The sequence below is a fragment of the Sceloporus occidentalis genome, unplaced genomic scaffold (assembly GCF_023333645.1).
Source record: "Sceloporus occidentalis isolate IW3139 unplaced genomic scaffold, rSceOcc1.0.p SCAF_150, whole genome shotgun sequence".
Taxonomy (NCBI): Eukaryota; Metazoa; Chordata; class Lepidosauria; order Squamata; family Phrynosomatidae; genus Sceloporus; species Sceloporus occidentalis.
Genome location: NW_028317130.1, coordinates 499,494 through 519,718, shown reverse-complemented (window position 1 = coordinate 519,718; position 20,225 = coordinate 499,494). Strand labels below are relative to the sequence as shown.

Sequence of the window (20,225 nt, the reverse complement as noted above, 5' to 3'; positions counted from 1 at the left end):
TATGAGACCATGTTCTAGAGGAGTTTATTCCTGACATTTCACCAGCAGCTGTGGCTGGCATCTTCAGAAAATGATGGCATGGAAGAGAGTGGGGTATACATACTGTTGGATTAGAGGAAGCATGTTAATCTGTGTGTGTTATTTGAAAACACTGAAATTCTGGAGCATGCCAACAACTATCAGGTCAGAATGCACAAGGAAGCCATTGAAATCTTCTGTGAAGATGCCAGTCACAGATGCTGGTGAAACGTCAGGAATGAACTCTTCTATAACATGGCCTCATAGCCCCAAAAACCCACAAAAAAAACTATTTGCCGAGTTCAACAGGACTAAGCAACGACATCTCTTTGATGAGAAACTTCTCAGATTTTCTGAAGTAGCTGAAATAGCTGAAAGGCTCAGCCATGGTTCAGTTAAGTTTGTGGAGAGCGGCATCGCAGTTGCTGAGAAGGAAACCCAGTTTGGTGGGCTACCTAGTAACCTTGTGTAGAGCAGGCCATTTGGCCTGCAGCTATCCTAGCATGGACGACTGAGAGCCTCAGACTTACACCATTGTGGTGGAAATGACCTACCTAGGATATTTTGATATATTCAGATGTTATTGATAACTGATATACATACATGCATATAAATATCTATGTATATATAAATTATTGATAAGAGAGATGTCGTTGGTTAGTCCTGATGAGCTCAGCAAAGCTGGAGCTGTGACACATCAGGGCTTCAGAAGAGAACTGCTGGACTTCACAGGGATCCTGACTTTCTGATGGACAGGAGGAGCAAACAACCCCTTTGGCCACTAGCCTTTTTCTGCATCCTTTGATTTCTCCACTGCACCCATCACTGAGTCTGGAGAAGGGCAGCTTGGTCCCCCTGAACTCCTAGAACCAAACTAGCTCCTTAGAAGCAATAATGAGAATCCATTATATATCTATATCTCAGTAATTATGATATAGTATACACACACACCTTAAAATCAAGCACTTTAAAGTGTTTAATCAGAACTGAAACTTCTCATAAATACATCGCTAAAGTATATGGCAATGCATGGTTGTGGTGCAAACACAGGAGAATTTGACAGTGGTTTGTGGCTTTCTGTGAGGCGCCAACCACACACTAAAATGATAAATGAAGAGAGGAAAGCAAGGGAATTTTATTGGCCAGAATCACCACTGGAGAGGTATTTGCTACTGGAGGCTTTTTTGTATTTTTTTTTTTTTACGAAACCAAGAATGTGATGCTTTTGACACATAAGTCTAAGTACTTAGTTATTGTCTAGTTCTGTAATGACCATGAGAAGAAGAATTATAAATCAAGGTAATGATCGTATCTTCTACTGCTCTTTTCAAGTCCAGGCTGACCTGTCAGCCAAGCTTGCAATAGAGCAGCGGTTGTCAGCCTGTGGGCCGTGACCCCTTTGGGGGTCAAACAACCCTTTCACAGGGGAAAGCTAAGACCATCGGAAAGCACATATTTCCAAAGGTCCTAGGAACCAAGACACCGGTTGGGAGGGAGTCATCACAACATGAGGAACTCTATTAAAGGGTTGCAGCATTAGGAAGATTGAGAACTACTGCAATAGAGGAAAGATTGTGAGTCCAGTATCCCAGAACCATCTCACCAAATAGGCAATGGATTCACTTAGATGTTATTGCACTTCACAGCTCAACTCCCCCCCCCTCACCCCCCAGTCCTTGGCATCTGTGTTCTCTCAAAATTGTAGCCATAGTTGAGACTCCTGTTTAGGCATCTTGGCACATTCCCTATGTTTTTCAGTCTTTTGGTACAAACATGTGCTTGGTGAACTTATGTTACGCTTTGATTATGACTTTTTGCATGGCGAGGTTGGACTGGATGGCCCTTGTAGTCTCTTCCAACTCTGCGAGTCTATGTCACATTGATATATTATATGGATTATTTTATCAAGATCTAAGTCTTTGGTCTGTCAGATAAAAGCTACTTCATCTGTTACAAAATCAACATGTTTCCATTGGCTTACTTTAGAGATGTCATATTGAGGAGGGAGCGGACTTATTTTCTGCTGCTCCAGAGACTAGGACCTGGAACAATGGATGTAAGCTCCAGGAAAAGAGATTCCACCTCAACATTAGGAGGAACCTCCTGACAGTAAGGGCTGTTCGACAGTGGAACACACTCCCTTGGAGTGTAGTGGAGTCTCCTTCTTTGGAGGTCTTTAAACAGAGGCTGGATGGACATCTGTCAGGGATGCTTTCATTGAGAGTTCCTGCATGGCAGGGGGTTGGACTGGATGGCCCTTGTGGTCTCTTCCAACTCTATGATTCTATGATTGCGATAGAGTGGAGAAACACGATCAAAAACAGATTGTAAGGATACATTTGGAAGAAGTGCCTGAAATTTTCAGCACTACTTTCTCTCCATGCGATTGTCATCAAGACACAATGGGAAGTTTTCTGTAATGTCCTGGCACATGCATGGTTGCAGAGCAAGCTAAGAAGCAGGTGAAAGCCGCTTCATGTACCATGGGCTACTTGAAGTTGCCTCCCTGTTTTGACTACTTCATCTGGCAAGCTGTACTGTATGTACCAATCCGTCATCAGGGTTGGCTTCCACAGTACATTTTCTCTCTCCACCACTGGCAAAATTCCTAGTGCATCTTGGAGACTAAACATACACAAATAAATGAAGTGAATAAATAACGATATGAGCCAAGCCAAATGTGGAGGCAGAATGGCAACTATGTGGTGGTCCTGGTGCTATTCAAATAAGAGAGCAGGAAAGGATGAAGTGAGTTAATATTGTGTTCCAAACTACTAATTTGCAAATGTCTTAGACCAGGGGTAGGCAACCTGCGGCCCGCGGGCCGGATGCGGCCCAGCGAGGCCTTGGGACCGGCCCCAGCCCGGTCCTGCCGCCGATTGCCGCTGGGGCCTTTGGGGGGCAATTGTCTATAGAAGCCTCAGAAACATGCATTTATATTAACATTTTTTAAAAAATCAGCAATTTTTTTTTGCATGTCCTCCATTTTTTTTAAAAAAAGTGTCTTCCATTTGAAAATTTTGTCCTACATTTGTCCTGGTTTATTTATATATTTATTTTTTAAAAAAATTATTTAATTATTTATTTTTTGGCTTCGGCCCCCCAGTTGTCTGAGGGACAGCAACCCGGCCCCCGGCTCAAAAAGATTGCCTACCCCTGTCTTAGACTAAGACTTTAATGTCTGCCATTAGAAATGACACACAGTTTAAAATTTGGTTGGCATGAAAGAGAGTCCTCTTTGTTTTTGTCACAGAACAGACAGGAATATCTGTTAAAATGGAGTGCACAATTTCTGGAGAGATCTAGAGCAGGAGTTCTCAACCAGCCTTTAGCTGTGAGCAGAGAACACACATGATGGCTGCAGGTATGTCCACAACATCAGCCATTGTGCAGGTATCATCTTTTGCCTCGGTTGTCGCCACACTATAAAATGCATATTTAAGGGCCACTTCCTAAAAGTTCTCCTGGTTTGAGCCATTTGTATTGCTTTTCTCACCTTAGTAAATTGTAAACATTCAGGGGTACCATCAGTGTTACCTTTATTGGCCAACTGAAATGTACAATATACTTGTTGCAAGCTTTCAAAGCTCCATGGGCTTCTTCATTAGGCAAGATGTTACAAACCAAACAGGAGAGAAGAAAACAATTGGAGATGTTAGTCAGATGGCTGCATGTTGTTTCAGTCCTTAGTAAAGATGTTATGATGGAGAGGATATGGGAGCCTACCTGCAAAAGATACCCTCCCCATCATACCATCTTTACTAAGGACTGAAACAACATGCAGCCATCTGACTAACATCTCCAATTGCTGTTTTTTACCATTTGGATTGTAACCTCTTGCCTGATGAAGAAGCACATGGAGCTTTGAAAGCTCACAACAAGTACATTGAACATTTCGGTTGGCCAATAAAGGTATCACTGGCCCGTTACAAACGGACACCCTAGTACGTGCTGAGCACGTACTAGGGTTAGAAAGGGGCATCCTTTCCAGACGCCTGTAACCCTAGTACGTGCTTGGCGCGTACAAAATGGCGGCGTCCATTCTACATGGGCGCCGCCATCTTGACATAGCAGATGCTAAGTGTCTGCACATTGCACGACACTAATGATGTCGTGAGTGCGCCATTGGCGCCTTGTGGCATCATTAGTGCTCCACAAGAAGAAGCTGCATTTTGTTTGTTTGTCCTATCCTGTCCAGGTGATATGATAGCCCTGTTTAAATATTTGAAAGGATGTCATATTGAGCAGGGAACAAGCTTGTTTTCTGCTGCTCCAGAGAACAGGACCCAGAACAATGGATGCAAGTTACAGGAAAAGAGATCCCACCTCAACATTAGGAAGAACTTCCTGAGAGTAAGGGCTGTTCGACAGTGGAACACACACCCTTGGAGTGCACTGGAGTCTCCTTCCTTGGAGGTCTTTAAGCAGAGGCTAGATGGCCATCTATTGGATTTCCTGCATGGCAGAATGGGGTTGGACTGGAAGGCCCTTGTGGTCTCTTCCAACTCTATGAAAATATGATTCTATGCCTCCTGCTTCTGGTTGGACAGGCTTGGCGGTCTTCAGAAGGACCCAGGGGAGAGTGAGTTGAAAGAGGGCACCCTGGGCAAAAGGATTCAAAGATATAGCTATGTCAGTCTGTAGAATCAGTCTGTAGAGAGATCTTTGAGACTCACTGAAAGGAAGAAGTTGGCAGCAGAGGCTTTCCTAGACTCCAGTCTACTTCTGATGCATCTGAGGAAGTAGACTGAAGTCTATGAAATGCATCTAGAGGAAGTAGAGATTCTGGATGTTGTAGTTTTTTGGCCCCACAACATACTCCAACTCCCAGAATTCCATAGCCTTGAGCCAGGGCAGTTCAAGCGGTGCCAAACCGAGTTATTTCTCCAGTGTGGATTCAAGGCATGTTGATCAGGACTAGGATTAAGGACGGATGGGGCTGGCCCTTTCTATGATGAGGGTCTCCAGCTTTTCCTTTCGTTCGGCGGTGCCTGGTTCTCCTTTGGGCTGGGAGGCCTGGTCCCTCGGGGCCCGGGGTCCTCTCCTGGGTCAGGGCTGGGAGTGGGGAGGGTCTTCCGGCGGAGGGGGGTCCTTTTCCGGGGGTGCGCGCTCCCGCCCAGGCACCAAGGCGGCCTCCCTCTCCTTCTGGGGCGTTGAGCCCCTCGCTTTGTCCCCTCCTCCTCCTCCTCCTCCTCCTCCTCCTCTTCCTCCGCCGGCATGTCGGGCTTCCAGGGCAAGAAGAGCATCCCTCGCATCACGGTCAGCCAGCCCCAGCCCCCCTCTCTCCCGCCCCTTCCTCCTCCTCCTCCTCTTGCTGGGCTGGGCCTGGAGGGGCTGCTGGGCTTGGGGCTGCTCCTTGGGGGCAGCGGAAGGGGCTCCCCTGGGCTCCGGGCCTCTCCTGGGACTGGCAGGGGCTGGGGGGGGCATGCCGGCCTCCGCCCCCGCTCTTGCTGCGCCCCTCCTCCTCCTCCTCCTCCTCCTCCTCCTCCTCCCAGGAAACAAAAGCGGGCGGGGCCCAGTGGGGGGGGTCCCAGGGCTCCCGGGGAAAGAAGGCAGGAAGGCCGGCCGGGGCTTCGGGGAGGAAGGGGCAGCCCTCCCCTCCTCCTCCTCCTCCTCCTGCCCCCCTTCGGCCCAGGGGCAACCAATGAGTCCCAGGGGCGCTGGAGGCAAGCAAAGACCCCGCCAGGGCTCCCGGGGGGCTGGGGGCCCCCTCGGCCTCTTCCGTAGCCAGCAGACCCCGAGGAGGAGGAGGAGGAGGAGGAGGCCGGCGGAAGTCGGGGCCGCCCTGGCCAGGTGTGGGGCCCGGGACTCCCAGGGGCCCTGGGCGTTTTCGGAAGGGTCTTTGGCAAGGAGCCGGTCTGCTCCGGAGGGGGAAGAGGGGCATGGTCTGCATTGATAACGGAGCGGACTAAGACAAAGGGCAGCACTCGCCCAGGGAGAAAGCCTCCTTGCCCCAGAGAACCAGGGGGACTGCTTGCCCCGCCGAGGGCAAGAGAGGGATGGCTTCTTTCCTAGGGGTGCAGGGGATCTTGCACAGCGAGCAGGAGGCAAAGGATTGAATGGAATGAACAGGAAGAGAAGCTTTCTTAGTCGTCCTCTGGAAACTCCCATCCCCTCACTTGAAAGACACCCAAACAAACATCCCTCAGCGATCCCCCTATACCACCATGTCCCCTCCACTCCCAAGTCTATTGAGGAAATGTCATAACCAGATCTAATGACATCCCCAATGACATATTAGATCAAACATACACAGGATAGAATTGGATCCAATGACATATCAGGGGCCTTTCACATGCTTATGCTGTAATGTGATTTGTGCCATACTGTGCCAACAATGCCCTTCCGCCCTCCACATCGGGCAAATAGGCCAGATCCTGTGCCAGAGGATACATGGGCATTAGGAACACTTCAGTTTTCCTGGGCATTCCATCTTGGGCCTCAGAAAAGTGGTCCTTGAACAAAAAGACTACAAAGGAAGATTGGAAAGAGAAAGGGCAGAACTGGAGTATATCAACAAATGTCAGTCCATCGGCAGTGGGTTGAACAGAGAAGGACAGGATTGGTGCAGATGTGATAAGGATGACTTCAGGATGGGGTAAGGATAGGAGCAATATCTCCTTATCCCATGTATAATTTCCAGTGCTTTCCTGACATGCTACACGCACCATAACTCTAGCTATTCCCCCAGCCTAATGGGGCTCTCTTGGCCAGTTCATCACATCTTCTTGTTGGCTCTCACACTACATCCCAATATTCATTTGTATGGTTATCTACTAACCTTGGCTTCAGGTAACAACCTTGCCTTGTCCCCTAATGACCATTGTTAAAAACTGAATTTGTCACCTCATCTCTACACTCACAAAGTTTTGCATTCATAGAAGCATAGAAGAGACTGCAAGGGCCATCCAGTCCAACCCCATTCTGCTATGCAGGAAATCTCAAAGCATCCCAAACAGATGGCCATCCAGCTTCTGTTTGAAGAACTCCAAGGAGGGAGACTCCACTACACACCGAGGGAGTTTGTTCCACTGTCAAACAGCCCTTACAGACAGGAGGTTCCTCCTAATGTTGAGGTGGAATCTTTTTTCCTGTAGCTTGCATCAATTGCTCCGGGTCCTTTTCTCTGGAGCAGCAGAAAACAAGCTTGTTCCCTCCTCAATGTGACACCCCTTCAAGTATTTAAACAGGGCTGTCATATCATCTCTTAACCTCCTCTTCTCCAGGCTAAACATCCCCAACTCCCTAAGTCGTTCCTCATAGGGCAAAGTTTCCAGACCCTTCACCATTTTGGTCGCCCTCCTTTGGATACGCTCCAATTTATCAAGGTCCTTTTTGAATTGTGGTGCCCAAAACTGGACATAGTATTCCAGGTAAGGCCTGACCAAAGCAGAATAGAGTGGCACTATTACTTCCCTTGATCTAGACACTATACTTCTATTGATGCAGCCTAAAATCACATTGGCCTTGTTAGCTGCCGCATTGCAGTGTTGACTCATGTTCAACTTGTGGTCTACTTGGACTCTAAGATCCCTTTCACACGTCGTTTCATTCAGCCAGGTGTCCCCCATCCTATATCTGTCCATTTCATTTTTCTGCCCTAAGTGGAGTATCTTACATTTCTCTGTGTTGAATTTCATTTTGTTAGCTTTGGTCCAGCTTTCTAGTCTATTCAGGTCATTTTGAATTTTGATCCTGTCCTCTGGGGTATTAGCTATTCCCCCTAATTTGGTGTCATCTGCAAATTTGATAATTATTTCTCCAATAATGTCATCCAAGTCATTAATACAGATGTTTAATAGCACTGAGCCCAGAACAGAACCCTGTGGCATTCCACTGGTCACTTCTCTCCTATGGACACTCTCACACAGAGACTGCTATATAGGTCTGTCCCTAGGCTGTCCAGTCCACCAAATGTATCTGAAGAAGTAGGCTTAAGGCTATGAAAGTTCATGCTAGCAACATTCGTCTTTCAGATAGTCTCAAAAGGTGCTGCAAGATCCCCTTGGATACTAATTTTCCACATTAACATGGCTATGTCTTTGAATTCTATCAGTAACATGGTTAGGGAAGCCAGTTTTATTCAGTATAGTGCAATGTCAGGGGAAAAGTTTCTTGGACAGAAGAATGGGATCATCTGACCATTTCTTCTGTGGAGATACATACCCAGCATCAAGGTGGAAACTTATAATCAGGTTATATAATCAGTTATGCAGTAGTAGAAACTATAGATGCCCACCCCACCTGGGCACAGCAGATCAACTTTGGGAAAATTGGAAAGATTTTTAATTGACACATAATAATAATAATAATAATAATAATAATAAAAAATTTTATTTGTATACCGCTTTTCCATAGATCAAAGCGGTTTACAGACCATATAAAAACCATTAAAAATATCTCATAAAAATAGATAAAATCCACTAATACAAATTATACAAAATCTGAACACAATCATTCAAAAGGGTAAGGCAGAGAATCGATGGGAACGGGAATACACAGCTTCATTTTTCAGGGGGGAAGGCTTGACAGAAGAGGAAGGTTTTGATCCTCGTTTTAAATGTTACCAGGGAGGTCACTTGTTAAAGTAAGGAAGGTGGACCCTAAGGGTCAGAAGATGTAGATAGAAATAGGCCTGGAGCATCTGGGTAGTGACTGGATGTCACAGAGACGTGTATACATTAAATGCAAGTTGAAGCTATTTATACTGCAACCTATTTCTGGTTTTGCTAATGGTTTGCTTCTTCTAAAATCCCAGTAATATTCTGTTTATACAATATGAGAACCACCAAACTGAACAGAGGCTGTCAGTGATACATGGCAAGAGACTCAGCTTGGGAAAGTTTCCTGGTTTTGCTGCCTGCTTGAAGCTGCTAAAATGGTGGGTTAGCATACATCTTGCAGGCCCAAGGAGTCAAGTGTTGGGTTACATATTGCTATATTTTATTCTTTTCTACATAAGTTTTGGTAATAGTTTTCAGAAACTAAAGTGGCACTTTGAAGCACATGCTAAAGCATAAACATTAAAGGCAATGACTCAGAACACATGTGTATACAACTGATCAAAATTAAAAGACAGTGATTAAAATCAGCATAAGAAGTGCTGAAAGATTTGAACCTGCAATGAAAAAGAGCACTAGAGAGCATGTCTTCTGGATTTTGGGAGCAGGGGAAGTTTAATGATAGAAGAGAGCAAAAAGATGGTTGAATAAACTTGTCATGCGACAGAAGTAAATCATTCTGTCAACAGTGTTGGTATTGGTCCTTGTTGTTAAAAGGAGTTAGGAACCTGTGACTCCCAGAGGTTAGAAAGTTATTTTAGAACAAGTATGAGAATCATGAAATGCTCCAGGTCTTGCTCTGCAACTCCTAGTATTCCTCACTATTGATGGGTAGGGCACATTTGGAAGCCTGCATAATTCACATCCCTGTTTAAGATGAATAAGCATAATAGTATGAGGACCTCCCCTGTGCCTCCAGATTTCTTTTGATTATTTGTATCCCACCTCTCCCTGTATTGGATCGAGGCGGGTAACAACAAACATAAGAACAATAAAAATAGAACAACAAACCACAAGTAAAAACATAGCAAAGCATATATAATCCAATTCACTATCTCCCTCCCACCCTAAAATAGCATTAAAAACAATATTTCCCAACTGGAGAGTGGACATTCTGAGGAGGTCAATTTGGGAATGCCTGCCGGAAGAGATCCCTGATCATTGTCAGTGCTGGTTGAAATTCATGGGAATTTGAGTCCTTCTGCTGTTTGATAAACTGAGCCTTTTACTGTTGATCTGTATGATTTATAGTTGCATGTCAGTTTAATGACTTAATTTTGTTTTCACTGTTTCTGTTTCTCCATCCCTTCAGAGTGATCGCCTGCTCATTAAAGGTGGACGAATTATCAATGATGACCAATCCTTCTATGCAGATATCTACCTGGAAGATGGGCTTATAAAGTTAGTTTTAGAACACTGATTTTTTTCTCTTGGCATGTGTAGTGATGCAAGAAGTCCTTCATAGTATTGTAACCTGCTTTACATATTTAAAGTCTCTTAACAACTGCATTTAGTAACCATTACAAGTTTTTCTTTTTGTTTTTATTGTTTTTTACTGGAATTGTTAGAAGTGCAGATGACCTGGGTAGGCCTAAAGTTTAAAATCCAGGAGCTAAACTTTGTTGCTGGTAAAGAAAGAACAGCACAAAAACAGTTAGTTGAGGAGTAACTCCCAATCAGAGAATATCCATTAATCATGATGGAAATGTTAGGGTCAGGTATATTTGTCAATTTTTGGCCAAGATCTACAGTACCTCCAGTGTTTTCAGTACAGCCTTGGGTTGATGATGAAGAAAGTGACAGTAAGACCACTGAGCGTTTATCATAAATCTGTAGTGTGCATTTGTCATAAACTGAGCAACAAGATCTCTAGAGGTCAATGGTTTCTTTCTGTAGCAGAAAAGTTTGGCTATACATGTGCATAAATACACATTTGTGGAGGAAGAAGCCTAGGATCCCTGCCCTAGGCTTCTCCCTACACACACACGTATACACCAGTGAAGAATATCTCACTGTGGATCAACAAGTTTCTTCTCTGCTTCCCATCATCCAGTGGCTAAGGCTTGCTAGAGAGGTTAAGGGATTTTGGGGGCCTGTCCGTAGCAAAAGGAAGAAGAAGGAAATGACAAGGCCATTGTGTGGAGAAGCTGGTGAAATATTAATGGGACAGAGAAAAGGCGGAATTATTCAATACCAACTTTGCTTCAATCTTCTCATAAAAGAAAAAGGGTGCTCAGCCGGAGGAACATTGAGCAGATAATGAAGTAGGAGAAATACAGCACAGAATAAGTGAAGTGATAGTACAGTAATATCTGGTTAATTTAAATGTCTGTAGGGACAGATGAACTACATCAAAGGATATTAAAAGTACTGGCAGAAGTAATCTCAGAGTCACTGACAATAATCTTTGAGAGTTCCTGGAGAACAGGAGGACCCAGCAGACTGGAGGAGGTCAAATGTTATCCCCATCTTCAAAAAGGGGGGAAAAGAGGACCCAAACAATTTCCACCCTGTTAGCTTGACATCAATACCAGGAAAGATTCTAGAGCAGCTCATTAAACAGAGAGTCTGTGAGCATTTAGAAAGGAATGCCATAATTGCAAAAAGTAACAAGAGTTTCTGAGAAACAAGTCAGGCCAGACTAATCTGATAAAACTACCATATTTTGATTAAATTACCAGCTTGGTAGATGAAGGGAATTCTGTAGATATAGTGTATCTTGATTTCAGTAAGTCTTTCTACAAGGTCCCCACCAATATTCTTGAGAACAAGCTAATTAAATGTGGGCTAGACAATGCACTTATTAGGTGGATTTGTGATTGGCTGACTGGTAGAACCCAATGGCTCTTCTTGGAGAGAAGTGACTAGCAGAGTGCCACAGGGGTCTGTCTTGGGCCCAGTGCTATTCAACATCTTTATCAGCAACTTGGATAAAGGAATAGAGGGCATGGTTAGCAAATTTGCAGATGACACCAAATTAGGAGGAGCGGCTCATACCCCAGAGGACAGAATCAAAATTCAAAATGCCCTTAATAGATTATAAAGCTCAGCCAAATCTAACAAAATGAATTTCAACAGGAAGAAATGTAAGGTTTTGCACGTAGGCAGAAAAAACAAAATGCATAGGTACAAAATGCATAGGATCAGGGACACCTAGCTTAACAAGACAGTATGTGAAAGGCATCTAGGAGTCCTAGCAGACTACAAGTTGAACACGAGTCAACAGTGTGATGTGGCAGCTAAAAAGCCAATACAATTGTGAGCTGCATCAATAGAAATATAGTGTCTAGATCAAGCAAAGTAATAGTAGCACTCTATGCTATTTTGGTTAGGCCTTACCTGGAATACTGTGTCCAGTTTTGGGCACCACAATTCAAAAAGGATGTTGGCAAGGTGGGGGGTGTCCAAAGAAGGGTAACCAAAATAGTGAAATTTCCGGAAACCATGCCTTATGAGGAGAGACTTAGGGAGCCGGGTATGTTAAACCTGCAGCAGAGAGGGTTAAGAGGTGATATGATAACCCTGTTTAAACATTTGAAGGGACATCATGTTGAGGATGGAGCAAGCTTGTTTTCTGCTGCTCCAGAGTCAATGATATGGAGCAATGGATGTAAGCTATAGGAAAAGAGATTCCACCTAAACATTAGGAGGAACTTCCTGAATGTAAGAGCTGTTCAACAGTGGAACACACTCCCTTGGAGAGTGGTGGAGTCTCCTTCTTTGGAGGTTTTTAAACAGAGGCTAGATGGCCATCTGTTGAGGGTGCTTTGAATTATGTGTTCCTTCATGGCAGGGGGTTGTACTATGATTCTGTGATTATATGATGATGCCTCCTTTTGATTTTACGTGGGGTTTTTTTGTATTTTTATTTTAATATAGTGTATTGAATAAATAGGATTATGATTATTAACAAATGTGTCATTTTATTATTTTTAAGGAATACACTAATATATATATATATATATATCAGTTTCATCATAGATCTAATATTCCAATTCCTTAAAAAAGAGGACCACAATTCTAATTTTCAAAAATGAAGCAATTTAGCCACCAGCTTCAAATCCACTCTTCCATATGATCCTTTATTTTCCAGCGATGGGGTGCAGGTATCCTGAAGAAGCGGGTTGGAATTCTATGACTCACTCTGATGCAGGCAGGACTTTAGATTTTAAATTGAAGAAGCCACCACTAGATGGAGCTTGGTAGCTTCAGTTTCATTTCTGCTTCAGCTCTGAGCAGTCACACACCTCTCGGCTCTGCCTTTCTCCCTGCTTTCTCTACCAAACCCCCCCAAAAACTCCTTTTCCTTCATCCTCTGTCCTCCTTTCCTGCGCTGCCCTTTCCCTCTCTCCTTGCCACCCCAGTCCAGTGCTGCCGGGAGACCGGGACTATGTCGGAGGCGGGGGACCTCGAGGACAGCCCCGGCATGTCTGGGGATTCGGCGGTCCCTTCACAGGGCCAGCCCAGATGCCCCATGCCCTCCGAGGACAGAGGAGAGCTTCTTGGCTCCAGGGCACATTTTGTTAAAGAAAGGTTACTTCAAATTCATTTCAATTTGATTTTCCTCTACATTTTCAGTAACCTGTCACCAAGTATTTAATGTTAGTTGCGATCCTAGTCTTTCTTTGGGGTATGTGTCTTAATGTTTGTTTATTCTGTGATTGTTCATGGCCATTTAAAATGTTCCTATTAACCATTCATTAGAAGAAATAACATCTTCTAATTTACGTTAGATTTCATGGATCTACAGAATATTATTAATCAGAAAAAAATGATAATACTTTTTATTGTGCACATTTAATTTTTCTTTAAGACATTTGAATGTAGAAACATTACCTTCCTCCTCCCAAAAAATCTATAACCATTATCACATCTTTTGCTCCTGTTTAGATATATCACCTGATATATTTATTTCATTAGTTTTTTTTTCATTATATTATTTGTGCAACCCATGATCTGTACTTTACCCAAATCTTAAAGATACTCTTGACATAAGAGTTTCTTAACAATGTAATCATATCTGGATTTTCTTTCTGGCAACATAATCCCTTAAGGCATTAAACTAGGAATTAAACTTCCTAATTGGTTCATAATTTCAAAACCTGTTTAAGACAGTCTCAAATATTTACTTATCTACAGGCGTCATAAGATTTTGAGGGGAAGGTATGAGGAGCATTTGTTTGACCAAATAACACATTATTCCATTTTTGCCATTCTTTCAGTGTTTAGCCTTTGGGGTGCAAAGCTGCATTACCCAATAGAAAAAGAACTTTCAGATGTTCATTATAATTTTAGAGACATTTCTCATTCATCCATGGTGTTTCAACTCTATCTCTTCACATTTGTCTGAGTTTGGTGAAATAATTTATTATTCCGTTCTACAATTTCTTCTATGCTTTTTAATGTTCCCAAATATTTTATTCCTGGTTTGTGTTGTATTTTAGACTGTTAATTGTTTTTCATAGACAAGAACATGCAGTCTTTGGAAGAGGGATATAGCTAGAGGGCAGTTTCCATATCAAAAACAGTTGATATGGAAATATTTCAGCACCCTCTTACATGCAAGTCACCCTAAATATGCCATTGGGCAGTAAACCCTTGAGAACCACAGTCAATTCCAATTTGAGGACACTGAGCCAGATACCAGTGGTTTGACTTGGACTTTTATGTGGTGGACTAGCTCCATTATTTAAGGGTTTCAACATTACTTTATGATTCTTGCGCACGGTGAAGGTTGTAGCTCTGTCATCATTATTTTTTATCCACAAACTATCATTTACCTTTGATTCTACAATCTATAGAAGGGATATTAATGAATCCTAGTTGTTGACTGTAATATGCACTGTTGAGTACAGGTATACAGTAAAGTACTTCCTTCACTGTACAGACATGTTTGAACTACTTATATATTAAATGTGTATGTTAACATTACGGATGCGATAACCACCTGTATTCAAAATATGTGGATAGAGTTCCATGTCTTTAATGTGAATGGAATTAATTTTGTTTTCTAAGTGATTAGTTGGGATTGTTAAATTCTGAGCAGCCACACCACAATGACACAACTGATGCTTCAAATAAGCAGTATCCAATAGCAGCAGTACCTGCATGCTTCTAGGGTTTACTATAGAACAGAGAAGCCTCATCCCCCCAGGCCTATTCTGTCCAGTTATGCGTTTCATTGCCCCTTGAAGCTGTTATCCCCTGAAGCAGAGAGGTTTCCCTGTGTGCTGTTTTAAGAAATCCCTCATTTACATGCCCCCTTCCAGGTTGGGTCCACAGACTGGAGCCAATTTTAAAATTGTGGCCCAGGATGACAGATGTTGGAATTAAGGATCAAGGTGCTTTTGTGCAGTGTTCAGACCAGGAGATTACAGCCCTTCTACATGTAAATCCATTTCTGATCTTCTTGCAGTCTGTTTTAGAGACTAGAGTCTTGAGCAGACAGGGCAAAAGGAGTGGCCAAAGGCCACTCAGACCTCAATTACTGTGGGACTGTGGCGGCCAGACACCACGGTTCCAAGGCCAGCTGTTGCTGGGGTCCTGAATGGGCTGGGTTTGGGCAGCCCCGGCACTGCTTCCACATGGTTTGGGGGGGGGGGTACATCATCTAAATGACATGCCCACAACATGGCCTCATGACAGGCCTTTTGGGCCATGGAGTTAATTGTATAACTTTTAGAAACTATATCAATATTTATGTAATGCTATGTTAAGCACACAAATTCAACCCAGATAATGAGAAAATAGAAATAGAATAAGAATTCTCATACCTGGGATCAAACATTGATAGGAACAGGGACTGCAGCCAGGAAATCAGAAGAAGATTAAGTATGAGGAAAGAACTGGAAAAAAAATTCTGAAATGCAAAGATACACAACAGAACACAAAAGTTAGAATAATAGAAGCCATTGTATTTATATTACCATGTAGCAATGTAAGAGCTGGATAGTTAAGAAAGATGATAGGAAGAAAATAAATTCATTCGAGATGCGGTGCTGGAGAAGATTTCTGAGGATTTCATGGACAACCAAAAAACCCAAACAAAACAGAAAAGAAAAGGGTCCTAGAGTAGATCAAGCCAGAAATCTCCTTGGAAGCCAAGATGACAAAACGTAGGCTGTCGTACTTTAAACACATCATGAGAAGGGAGGACTCAATGGGAAAAAAACCATAATGCTAGGAATGGTGGAGGTAAGTAGAAAGAGAGGAAGACTGCATGCTAGATGGATGGACTCTATTAAGGAGGTCATGGGTACGAGTTTACAGGAACTAAGCAGAGCAACGGAGGACAGGATCACAATGGGTTGAGGGCAGTTAACAGCGACAAATGTTAAATACTAGAACTGTTGCTTATATTTGTGATCATCAAGATTGTTATTATTGTTTCTATGCAAAGTAAGGCATATCTCTTCCCTTTTTCTTGTTAGACAAATAGGAGAGAATTTAATTGTTCCTGGTGGAGTGAAAACCATTGAGGCTAATGGGCTAATGGTTATCCCTGGAGGTATCGATGTCAATACTTATCTACAGAAGCCCTCTCAAGGCATGACAGCTCTTGATGATTTCTATGTAGGCACAAAGGCAGCTTTAGCAGGAGGCACTACTATGATCAGTAAGTATTTGGAAGAAGCCATCATTTATAATGGAAAAACTAAGAATATATCAATCCATAGTAGAATTATAGAAGAACTTGTTTGCCTTTTCCGTGTGAGACACTGGATCCAACAGTAGATGAAAAGAGATTATCTAGACTACAGATGGCCATCTTTTGCCCTGCAGATGTTTTGGACTACATCTCCCATAATAACATAGTATTGGCTCTGTTGGCTAGGACTGGAGGGAATGGATGGTCAAAACATCTGAAAGGTCACAGGTGCCCATCCCTAGTCAAGGTTGAGGAAGAAACACAAGCTGCCAAGCAATGAAAACACAGTTTATTTTCTAGAACAGCAGTTCTCAACATGTGGGTCATGACCCCTTTGGGGGTCGAATGACCCTTTCACAGGGATCGCCTAAGACCATTGGAAAACACATATTTCCGATGCTCTTAGAAACCGAGACACCGCTCCTCTATGGCTGGGGTCCCCACAACATGAGGAACTGTATTAAAGGACCGCGGCATTAGGAAGGTTGAGTACCACTGTTCTAGAACAATGCCTCCTGAGTATGTTCTCTGGTGCCTCTAAAGCTACATAGACTTGAGGCCAGAAAGAAGCTGATCCTGTACAGGCTTACCCTTCTTCATGTGGCTGATCCTTAGCTGACTTAAAGGCTGTTAGTTCTAGCACATTGCTGGGGGAAGGCATAGCTCAGAAGGGTTTAACAACTGTCCTGAGTGCAAGGTGGGAGGTGAGTGTTCTCATGTGTTGTAATGCATCAGAACCAATACATCTCAGTGCAGTGGAGTTCTTGTTTGTCTTTCCTTTGTGCTGTGGAGCCTGAATGTTATGACATTCACCTCCCCATGAAGGGAGTGGGTGGAGCCACACAATGCTATTGAGTAAAAGATGGTGTAAAATCCAAGTGAATATTTTAAAACTGGAAATAAAAACAAAATATCCTGAGTTTCCTGTAGTCTGTTTCTCTTTTGGCAACACTTGGTTATAGTATTGCATATATAATTTAATTGTGATGTTAGATAAATTGTAAATGTTTTGTATTTCTATCTGTATAATAATATTAGATGATAACTATGATTAGAAAAATGTAGGAAAACTGAGTAACAAAGTTTTGCTCAGGTAGTGCTGCTGCAGCTAATCCCTGTTTGCCATATTCTCAAACTGGGAGGGAGAATCTTTGTCCTTTATAAACCCAGACATAAAAAGCAAGGTAAGAATAAAGCAACATGGAGGGGGAGTGGAGCAGTGAGTCAGTCAAAAGACAGTTCAACTAGATATGTGTTGTATCAGAACAGGCTTAGATAAATTTCATTATTTTCTCATCTTGCCCACTTGACAGGACACAAGTCACAAATCGCAACATCCAATGGAGCTGTGTTCTCTTTCATCCCGTGCCTTATTCTGTCATGGTGATAGGGGTGTCCTCTTGACAGAAAGTTCCTTAGAATTAGTTGCCAAGCTTGCCAACTTTGTAACACGAGTTAAAAAAAAAAAAAAAGGTTACCTGTCCATGTGGTGCAAATGGGGGTGGGGGGAAGAAGATAACTTCAAATTAACTGAATTGTGAGTTTGTAATACTTTTTTCCAATGCCTTTCAAAACAATGTTCTAAATGAAACCAAGTTTTATGACCTGCTTTGTTTCATGAACAGTGGTTTGCTGTGCATCTGCAGTTAAAATCAGTTTTGAAGAAAATGCTGAATAATGAATGGGTCTTCATTTTCATTGCAGTTGATCATGTCCTTCCTGAACCTAGTTCCAGTTTATTAACTTCCTTTGAAAGGTGGCATGAGGCAGCAGACACCAAGTCCTGTTGCGATTACTCTCTTCATGTGGATATCACCAACTGGTATGATGGGATCAGGGAAGAGCTGGATATACTTGTGCAAGATAAAGGTTAGTTAAAAAGTGGGACAGTTTGATGGGGTGAAAAATTATGTACATCAATTAATTGAACTGGAAAGCTGGCTGAAGAATTTTTGGCTAACGTTAACTTTCAGCCCCAAAAAGTTATCTCTTACAAAGAAATCAGTTGTAATGCTAGAATTGGGTAGTCAAATCATTCTGATTGTCTTTCAAGACCCCCTGGACTACCCTTTTTCTGGGCAAAATAATAATAACAATAACAATAATACATTTTTTTAAAAACCTACCTCTCCTGGAATCCTCCAGGAAAGGTGGTTTACATTTTAAATACTTTGAAGCTACTCCCTCAGCATTTCACTGTTTGATTTTTTTAATAAATAAATAAATCAGTTTTTCAAAACCAAAACTTTTTATTTCTTGGTTATTTTTTGGAAATATGTATGGCTCCCACATGATCCCATGCCCAAAAAATTGACCCTGGATCAGCTAGAGTTGCTCACTCATGGCCTAGATCATGTTTATGCTTATCTTGCAGGAGAGATGTGTTGTAGCAGAATTGAGTGCACAGAGTATCATCCTAAGCCTGTGTTAGGATGAAACAACCGGCAGCCTTGGAGCTTGCCAGGAATCCAGCTGTAGATGACAGCAAACTGGAGTCTGGTTTATCTCTGAAGAGGCACTTTATTTCTTAGAGTTGCTGAATAGAAAGGAACACACTAACAATAGCTATATCACATCCATCACCGACACAAACCCACACTGTACAGTAGAGATCGTGACTTTATATACATTTTTGCCATGCAGCCACTTTGCCCAACCTCTTGCTGTCATCATTTCCTGTGCCACCTGAATTATTGTCCTCCTTCCAGAATGACATTGCATATTTACATTAGTACTACATGCTCTCTGGCACACAATGACCTTATACTTCCAGTTGCCAACATGAGTCCCAGCTGCAACCAGTTCCCTGGTTAACAAGCAGTACATGACCATTTGCCACACTGTCACATCTGGACATTTTCCTTTAGGCTTTATTTCCTAACATTCCCTCCAAAATGTACAGATGCATGGCAATATGTTTGTTTCTTTGTGACAAATTTGTGTTTAAGGTATCATACCTATGAGATGAGACAGTTGTTCATGCCTTTCCACTGGCAATGCTATGGTTAACATGTCAGCTATGTTGTCTTTTGTGTCAATGTATTCTAACTTTAGAATTCTATTTTGTACCATTTCCCTCACATTCTGGTACCTTACACTAATATACTTTGGCGACACTTTAAATTCTCTGTCTCTGACATTGCAGTACAGGATTGTGAATCCTCATGCACTGCTGTTGGTTCTGTATATCTCGCCCAAATCTTCAGGCAATTGACGTATCCACTGAATCTCCCCTGCCATTTCAGACAATGCTGCAAACTCTGCTTCAGTAGTACTCAATGCTACACAGTTTTGTTTTCTGCTTCTCTAAATTATCGGATTATTTGCATATTTCACCACTAGACCTGTCACTGATTTTTTTTTGTCAATTAATTCAGATGCAGAAGAACTTGCTCCCTTTCAAATATCTAAGCACATGTGCTTAGTGCAGTCTAATCCTCAAGTTTAGGACTATTGACTTTTCTACTAAGAACTCCAACTGTAAAAGAACTGTCAGGCCTTGTGTTATTGCCAATAAACATCAAGCTACCTACCACACTTCTGAATAATTCTGGATTCTCAAATTCCTTCGTTGACTCACAGCTGGCATAACCAGGGGCCATTGGACAACTTTTGCACTTTGCAAACCGCACTTTTCAATCAGCCCTTCAATCTTTTTCTTAGCAAACTTCTGCCATCCTCAGTCCATTCCACCTCAATACCAAGATAATTCCTTAGATTCCTTAAGTCTTTAAGAACAAACCTCTTGGACAATTCCTTTTGCACCAATTGCACTTCATGTTCTGACTTTTCTGAAACACACAAGTAATCCACATAAATTACCAGTGTTACCTGTCCCTCGGTGTACACGCAAGCATCAGCAATGCTGTGTTTGTATCCAAGCTTCACAAGCTCTTCATGAATACACTGATTCCAGCATCTTGCACTTTGTTTCAGACCATACAACGCCTTATTCAGTTTGTACACCTTCTTATCACTGTCTTTGTCAAACCCTTGTG

The 20,225-nt window shown here is 42.5% G+C and overlaps 1 protein-coding gene across 3 annotated transcripts in view; it reads left to right on the top strand.

The window, feature by feature from the left end:
* The window catches only part of LOC149280648 (dihydropyrimidinase-related protein 1-like), a 60,881-nt gene that overhangs the window by 1,325 nt on the left and 39,331 nt on the right, over positions 1-20,225 (top strand). Inside the window, exons 1-4 of one of the 3 annotated variants that reach the window (XM_089500289.1) lie at positions 5,225-5,277; positions 9,892-9,980; positions 16,010-16,194; positions 17,932-18,096. In XM_089500289.1, the coding sequence (XP_089356415.1) occupies positions 5,236-5,277; positions 9,892-9,980; positions 16,010-16,194; positions 17,932-18,096 (481 nt within the window). In that variant the 5' untranslated portion in view covers positions 5,225-5,235. Of the gene's footprint in view, positions 1-5,224; positions 5,278-9,891; positions 9,981-14,848; positions 14,968-16,009; positions 16,195-17,931; positions 18,097-20,225 lie in introns of those variants that run through there. The other 2 variants (XM_089500290.1, XM_089500288.1) reach the window with 2 other exon arrangements.